Below are 8,081 nucleotides of genomic sequence, written 5' to 3'. Positions count from 1 at the left end.
GCTTACTTTGACAGTTCTTAAGAATCATGTCATATAATATACTTAAAAGGCGTTTAAAATTTAAGTTTTTGGTTTTTAAAATTGATGCCAAAACGAATAATATGACATTTGCCACATAGGAAAAGCAATTGTCTTTTCCAACAGCTGTTTTAAAACCATTTTTCTTAATAGCAGCGCCCTCTGTCGGAATTCTTGAAACGTCTTCTGTTAACTTAAACTTTTTGAGAGCAAATGAGGCAATTGGAACCAAGACAAACTTTTCCAGTATTGTAAGACGCTTTATGTTAGCACACGTAACATTTTTAAGTGGATCTTAATATTAATGATGTAGATTTAGAATTAGAATAAGAAGCTATACACGTAGCTCCAGCTGATATTTATAGAGAATAAAGTTAAATATTTAATTCACAGTTATTTAAAAAGAAAACGCCGACCTTAACCGTACAAAAGCGAAATATTTTTTACATTTTGAAGTTAATTAGTTAACTTCTTATTTATCTTAACACAAAATCATAAATATTCTTTATTTGCATATTGAAATTATTATATGTTACTGTTGCCATTAAAAATACATCGTTTCATCTCTAGCACGATGCAACAGCCGTTTTATTGTTTTCCATCTCTAAGTGTGACCACACTGCAGCGCTCATGGCCAAAAACAATTGCCGCAAAACGGCGCTGCCGTGCGAAAACCAGTTTTTTTCCTTCAAGACCGCCAAAGCACCGACCGCCCCCCGCCGCCCAAATTCCATGACACTGCGTGGGGCAATAAAAACAAACAGAACGCTTGGCCACCTGAGAGCGACCAACTGTAAAAGTGGGCCGCCCGAGAAGAAGAGCAGCGACGCTGGCAGCGGCAGACCTCGAAGATTTCACTTTTCGACGAACGATTCAACGGAGCGGAGCTAAAAAACTCGATTTTCTCACCAGCAATTGTAAATAATTGTGATTTTGTAGCCGAATAATAATAGGAGAACAATCATCATGTACCGCGCCAGTGGGTTAAGGATTATGCAACAGCTGCGACGAAGGATTCCCTCGGAGATTCAGGGAATTCCAAACATTAAAGTTGCGCCTGCGCTGCAAACTTTCACTTTCCAACAACAACAACAGCAACCAGATCGCTGGACGGCAACTTCGGCGGCCAGTGGAAAGCATTCCAGTGCGCAGGTGGCGACCCCGCCCCCGCGGCACGACTGGAATAGGGCGGTCAGCGAGGCGGAGAGGATCGTCGGCTATCCCACATCCTTTTTGAGCCTGCGCTGGCTGCTCAGCGACGAGATCGCCAATGTGGCGCTGCACTTGCGCAAACTGGTGGGCAGCGCCCATCCGCTAATGAAGACCGCCAAGTGAGTACCATCCCCAAATTACTAGATTACAGAACTCAATTTATTTTTCTATAAATTTGTTACATTAAAAACGAATTTTTATTTTTAAAGTGCTCCCATGACTTTTGAATAACTTTTGTCAAATATTTTAGAGTCTGATAAAATAATTAGTTTATAAGACTAAACAGTCCTTAATTTGATTACACGCCTTTAGGTTTTAAAGAGTACTTAAATCAAAAAGTCTAGAAAAAAACAAAAAATTGTATTTAAAGTTGGAACTGGAAACATGAATATAATTTACATATTATAAATCAAAAATCAATATTTCAGGCACCTGCTATACAATGGCAAGAACACAATGCAAGCTTGGGGATTGATAGTGCTCCTGGTGTCCAAGGCCGCTGGACATGCTCCTAGTGTTCCCGATGTGGAACAGGATAAGAGTGCCGGAGTGCTCCACTCACAAAGAGCTCTGGCTGAGGTCACTGAGATGATCAGGATCTCACATCTGGTCCACAATGTAAGTTGAATTTTGATAGAAAAATGTTTGGGAAGGTGACGTATTTACTTCCAAAAAGAAAACCTTCGGAAGTTAAATCCGTAATGCATATATTACTTGGCTTTGTGCCAAAAAATCAGCTCTCTTTTTATGTATGTAAATTAGTCTCGCAGCTTAGTAGCTGTCCAAACAGCTATAACTTTCCACTAATTTATATACCATAAAGTTGTCATTGAAAATTGCTGCTTGGTTAGGAATTGCTTTGTTTTTCTCTGTTTTCCTAGGTCTTTTTGAGGATAGATAGAAATAAGGTCGGGGTTTCAAACAAAATTGCAATTCTTCCCGAAAAATATAAGTCTATTTAAATACAAATGGTGCATTAAAAATTATTTTTCTTCAAGGCATATGTTTTTAATAATGCCCAACACTTTTAAATATATTTAAATTAAGCAATGAATGAATGTCATTCAACAATTTCAAGAACATTGACCATATCAACGAATATATGCCATTTCCTATCTAATTGTTTAAATCTTAACAGCTCACCTTATAAATGAAAGTTCAACATTTCCTAGAAAATTTCATTCAGAAATCATTTTTGTATCTCTTTTAGAGCGTGGTCAACCTGCAGTCGAGCACACAAGCTGGCCAGGATGTAGCCACCTACGACGACATGTCCTTTGGCAACAAAATCGGCCTGCTGACCGGCGACTATCTGCTGGGCCATTCCAGTGCAGAGCTGGCAAACCTGCGAAACCAGGAGGTGGTGGAGCTCATCTCGTCGGCGGTGCGTGACTTCTCGGAATCGGAATTCATTGGAGAGCGAGACGAACAGAACAATCCGCTGCCCTACAAACCGGGAACCTTTCAGCGGCCATCGCTCAGCGTTGGTGTCGATTTCAACGAGCACGATGTGATGACCCCGATGCCCATTGCTCAGGTTCTTGGAAATCCTGAGGAGGAATGGGAGTGCCGCAACATCCTCAATGCTGGTAGTCTATTGGGCAAATCCTGTCAAGCTTCGCTAAAGTTGGCCGGGCAGAGTGAGGAGCTCCAGCGGCATGCGTATCGCTTTGGCAAACACTTGGCGCTCGCTTGGCAGGCTTGCTTGGATGCCGAACCATTTCAGTGTCCCCAACTCCCGCTGGATGCTGCTTTCAGCCTGGTCAGTGCTCCAGTTCTCTTCCATTTGGAGCATGATCCCGGAATGTATGCCCAACTGGAGGCGGGCAAGCAATCGGTGGATAATATCGACTACGACAAGATCCACAAGGCAATTCTAGCCGGTCCGGCGTTGGCTAAAACTAAGGAACTGCAGAGGAAGCATACGGCAGCCGCTTTGGCTGTTCTGCAGCATTTCCCGGCCACGGATGCTCGCCAGGCTCTGGAGAACATCATCCTGGCCATGCAGGATCTCTGATCTGAAACAATCGATGGCGATTTATCACGGGTTCAGGGCTTAGTTTAGATGTATTTATTCCATTGGGTCATTCTTCATTATTGCAGACATTGTTGACTAATCTTAAACGGAGTGCTTACTTTTGTTATATCACACATTATTTGGTGCAAGTACAAAAATTATAATTTTTAAAAACGTTTTTAAAGTCTTTAAACTAATCAATAGATTTTGTACTTAAATGATTGGTATATGAATAAACACTTTACAATACACAAACAAGTAATGTTTAATATATTACACAATTTAATGGATTTTTATTCAAATTCTTTAAATTTACCCTGTAGTTCTAAAAAAAAACTAACTGACATTTTGCAAGTAAAATCAAGCTAACTTTCAACTAGTTAAATAAGGTACATTTAAGGTGTCATTCGAATCTAAGAAGCGGAAGGTTTTTTGAGGTCTACTAGACGTCTAACGACTGGTGATCTTCATTAGCACCAGTTGCTTGCAGCGATCATACTCAAAATACTGAGGGCAGTCTGCCGCATGAGGTATTCGTACATGGGGGCCACGGAATCGCAATCCTCCAGGGTGAACACATATCGCTTCTCCAAGGCCATAAATATGGTTTTGGATCTGCCAGTTTGGCGTCCCCGTTCCAGGAGATGATCCACCACGGAGATGAAGGCATCGGTTAGGGTATCACAGTAGATGACATCGGCAGCAAGGATTATGTCGCTATTGTCGATGGCTTCGAGGAGCTCCTGAGATTGTTCTTCTTTGGGGGCAAGGAAATCGAACTCCAGAACAGAGACTTGACCACTGAGAAGTTTGGAATTTCTTTGCACATTCCCCCGGATTAGCTTTAGAATGCAGCCCAGATCCACATCAGTGCAGTAGATCCGTCCGGCGTTGTGTATACCCGCAGCGATGCTGGTCAGACCCACGCCAGCTCCAAGTTCCATGAGGGTTTTGCCGGAGAACTCTTCGATTTTCGAGAAGAGGTAATCCGCCAGGAGAAGGGCTCCCCGCCACACTTGCAAACCCACCAAGCGCAGTTCCGTGGCCTCGGAATGTTCCAATTCGATCACGCCACGTCGTGGCCTTGGCACCTCGAGGTCACCATCCTTATCCGCCGTAATCCTTGCCAGCTTCTGCTCCGGATAGACGAAACGGAATTTGGACACCACTTTACCGCCATCGCGGGTCGTCTGGTAATTGTTCTCGCCGTAGATCTCCGACGTGACCGTGAACATGATCGGTTATGTATGCATCGGGCCAAGAGCATATAGAATATATATGTTTAATGTTGCGGTCGGACGAGACATTTTCCCCGGGCGTCGTGGGCGATTACAAATCGGTATCGCCAATCGGTTTAGGGAAAATTGATTTTGAATTTTGTCTTTGCACAGTGGGCCAAATTGGGCCAAATTTTTGGTTTTTGTACTAAATTGAAATTTAAAATTCGTTTGCTTAGAGCTTTATATAGCTTTATCTGGATTGAATCCCTATTTGAGTCCACTTACCAAAATATGTTATTATGTTAGAAGTTTATTGAAAACTTGGCAGAGAAATATTTAATCAAAATCTCAATGTTTATTTTACTTTGCAGCTGCATGTTATTTAAATTTTCATTTATCGTGACATTGCTGACCAAATCTTTGCTATAAAAATCAAGACACATAATAAACACCTTTTGGTTCGTTTGCTAAGTACGTTTATAATTTAATTTATTTCAGGAATTTTTTTTAAATGTTTGGCAATAAGTCAGAAACTATATTTATATTGAAAACAAACTTTTTCTTATTGACAATAGAGCACTTAAATTATTATTTATCCCACTGTAGCAAACAGCTGATCCAGTGCTTGTTAACATACATCTGGATCCATTTCACAACACTGCCAATTTAGGCGTGCACCGAGACAAGACAAATCCAACTGAATTTAAACGAAATCATGGACGACGAGGACGATCCCGTTGTGGAGGAGGTGAGTCTGGGTGTGGCACCATCATTTCTGAATATAATCCCCCGCCAATCCCCCCCCAGATACCCGTCTTTCTGTCGAAGAACCTGCAGGACAGCTTGTACCTCTTCCAATACCCAACGAAAACGGAACTCCCGAACCACGATGACTCCGTGATTGTTAATTGTTGTGTGAAACCAATCGCCCAGGAGGTGAAGGTGGACTTTGGCCTGGACATTGAGTCCACCCACTTTGATCGCTTCAAGGGTGAACAATTTGCGGTAGCCGCCGATGGCAAGAACACCTTTGGAGCGGTGCCACCAAAAGGTCAGGAGCGACCCACCTACAAACGTGGCATTATGGACAAACAGGCCTTCACCAGCTCGCGATCTCTGACCGATGTGGCCAAGTACATTGTGGGCATTTACACGGATCGGGAGTTCCACCTTTCGCCACTTACCTCAATTGTCCAGATGCGTCCCGCTCTCAGCCACTTCGACAAGGAGGACAAGCGCAAGAAGGCGGAGCAAAAGGCCCAAACGGAGGACACGGACGACGACGAGGTGCTGCAGCAGGTCACGGTGAAGTTTGCCCGTGGCAATGCCAAAAACAGCGGCAAGGAGCAACGTGTCGGCACCTACGATGGCTTTGTCCAAAGGATAGCGGATGAACCTTGGTGCGAGGCCTACTGGCATTCAAGGGGCACGCCCACCGCCGAATTGGAGCGCCAGAAACTCTTCGCCACTAGTCATCAGGGTAGTCAGGCCTTGGCCCTTGGTCCAGGCGACTATCTGCGGAAGCTCTTGCCCTACGACGAGCATGTGCAGCCGGTTGTTACCGCAACTGCTGCCACTGCTGCCGCTCAAGTCCTTCCCGTCTACAACAAGGCCATGCTGAAGAGTATGCCGCTGCTAGAGCAACTCACGGTGCTCCTAAGGGATGCCCGGATGCTGTCCTTCAGCGATGTGATCGGCATACTCACCGAGCATGTGGATCCGCATGTGCCGGCCGACAAGGTGCTCGCTCTGCTGCCCCAGGTGGGCATCCTGCTGCACGGCAACTGGGTGCCGCGATCCGAGGTGGTCTTTCCCGAAAAGATGCTATCCCATGCCAACGGCGTGCCGGCGGAACAGATGATTCGCGCCAGGGATTACATAGTAAGTCGAGGGATATTATGTGATCTGATTGATTTCATAATTAGTACACATATTTCTGCATTGCAATTGAACAATTTAATTTATTATTTATCACTAATGATTCATATTCCTTTTCCAGCTCTTCCGTTTCTCCCGCACGCCCTACCTGTTTCGCACTCAGGTGATGGCCGCCACCCAGTTGCCACCGTCGGAAACACTGGACGTTCTGAGGACCGTGGCCCGGGTGAACAGCACAAAACGCTGGGAGCTGCTGCTGCCACCGGACAAGGAGTTCGAGCAAAAGTATCCGGAACTGGTGGGCCGCCAGGAGTACCACTGGACCGCCTCGGAGCAGCACTACAACGAAATGGACTGGGCCAGAGAAACGAAGCGAGTGCGTAAGCGATCCACAAGGAAGAGCGAGTCCCAGTCAATGTCCACATCCATGCCGCCGCCTGCAAAGAATCCTCTAGCAACTGGATCCGTGGACGCGTAGCATCGGATGATAACCTCCCAGTGGCGGAGGAATGGGAGCACAAGTCTTATACATCTAGGCACTAATAAAGAGACCAACAAGTTTATTTTGTTACAAGCAACGACATTGTGATCAGATCTGCAATTTCCGTGGACAAAGTATTCCGATTTGTCTTGGTCACCTGATAGAGAATCGATCCGGATGTTTTTCTGAGCTGCTCTACCAAAATTAAGCTCGACTTTTCGGGTATTGTGACGACTAAGGGTCGTTTTTTCCTTAGAAGCTCACCCACGGCCGACTCAAATCGCTTGCTAAGCAGCTCCATTTTGCCCACTTCGTCGATGACCAGGAGCTCGGGCTCTGGCCCAGAATCCTTTTTAGCCAGCAAAGGCAACGTGAGGTCCTCAAAGTCCTGGATAAATACTGAATACTTGCCCACTTTGGGGCGTCGCAGTTTATCTGTGGTATTCTCTCGTGACAGAATTCCATGTTTTCCATCCAGGGTAACCACATCAAATCCAATTCTTTGTCCAAATCCACTTCCTTCACTTCGCACTTCTTCCGTATAGAAACCTCGGAGGATGTGACCCTTATCCCGCAGATTCGAGCAGATCTTACGGACCAGCGTGGTTTTACCAACACCTGAAAAGGAGTGATCATTACAAACATATTTTTAAGCCAAATTTTTAACTGATTAAGACCTGGTGGTCCTGTTATTATTATAGTCGTTAGAATCGTTCTTTCCATGTAGCCGGCTTTATTATGGAATTTAAAGAATAAGTTTTAGGTGAACTAGATCAACCAGGAATGGACTATATAAAAGAAGGTTCCAATTACCATTTTTTGAAAAAAAGATATGTCAAATTGTTAAAAGCTATTTTTTTTTGTAATATCACAAATTTCAAAATTATCCTAAAAAACTTATTTAAGCGAGCAAAAAATTAATATCCATGTAACTGTTACAGTTTTAATAATGTTTTGGTAATATTTAATACAAAAATATAAGGCAGTAAAATCCTACATTTGTTTTAAAACGCTTTGAGATAGTAATATTAAAACTAGCAAGGGAAACCACTTATATGTAAATATTAAAATATTTTAAAAGTTTAATTATAAATAATAATAGTAATATAAAATAATAATAAAACAGATTAAGACCTGCATTACTTTGAACGTATAAAAGCTTGGTCCATTATTTTTTGTCGTGCCAAAAATGTTTGTGAATTATTGAATACGCTTGGTAACCTCTTGAAAATATCGATAATATGACCCAAATATT

At 43.4% G+C, this 8,081-nt stretch overlaps 4 protein-coding genes across 4 annotated transcripts; 2 read left to right on the top strand and 2 right to left on the bottom strand.

Annotated features, from left to right (window-relative positions):
• The first annotated feature begins 654 nt into the window (after window positions 1–654).
• On the top strand, window positions 655–3,502 carry LOC108142749 (all trans-polyprenyl-diphosphate synthase PDSS2). Its single transcript, XM_017266775.2, has 3 exons — window positions 655–1,349; window positions 1,659–1,848; window positions 2,441–3,502. Exons 1-3 carry the CDS (start codon window positions 985–987, stop codon window positions 3,245–3,247), a joined length of 1,362 nt encoding a protein of 453 aa, XP_017122264.1. The 5' UTR covers window positions 655–984; the 3' UTR covers window positions 3,248–3,502.
• On the bottom strand, window positions 3,287–4,639 carry LOC108142750 (methyltransferase-like protein 22). Its single transcript, XM_017266776.2, has one exon. It carries the CDS (start codon window positions 4,480–4,482, stop codon window positions 3,718–3,720), a length of 765 nt encoding a protein of 254 aa, XP_017122265.1. The 5' UTR covers window positions 4,483–4,639; the 3' UTR covers window positions 3,287–3,717.
• A 466-nt stretch (window positions 4,640–5,105) lies between these two features.
• On the top strand, window positions 5,106–6,923 carry LOC108142821 (DNA-directed RNA polymerase III subunit RPC5). The gene is made up of 3 exons (XM_017266883.1): window positions 5,106–5,215; window positions 5,275–6,348; window positions 6,467–6,923. Exons 1-3 carry the CDS (start codon window positions 5,183–5,185, stop codon window positions 6,821–6,823), a joined length of 1,464 nt encoding a protein of 487 aa, XP_017122372.1. The 5' UTR covers window positions 5,106–5,182; the 3' UTR covers window positions 6,824–6,923.
• Window positions 6,889–7,665, bottom strand: LOC108142822 (nucleoside-triphosphatase THEP1). Its single transcript, XM_017266884.2, has 2 exons — window positions 7,504–7,665; window positions 6,889–7,444 (listed from the first exon to the last, which is right to left on the bottom strand). Exons 1-2 carry the CDS (start codon window positions 7,547–7,549, stop codon window positions 6,906–6,908), a joined length of 585 nt encoding a protein of 194 aa, XP_017122373.1. The 5' UTR covers window positions 7,550–7,665; the 3' UTR covers window positions 6,889–6,905.
• Window positions 7,666–8,081: the final 416 nt, after the last annotated feature.

Source organism: Drosophila elegans, unplaced genomic scaffold, assembly GCF_018152505.1.
Source record: "Drosophila elegans isolate 14027-0461.03 unplaced genomic scaffold, ASM1815250v1 contig_208, whole genome shotgun sequence".
Classification (NCBI taxonomy): domain Eukaryota; kingdom Metazoa; phylum Arthropoda; class Insecta; order Diptera; family Drosophilidae; genus Drosophila; species Drosophila elegans.
The sequence above is the reverse complement of the archived record's forward strand: the minus strand, read 5'-3'. Positions and strand labels throughout refer to the sequence as shown.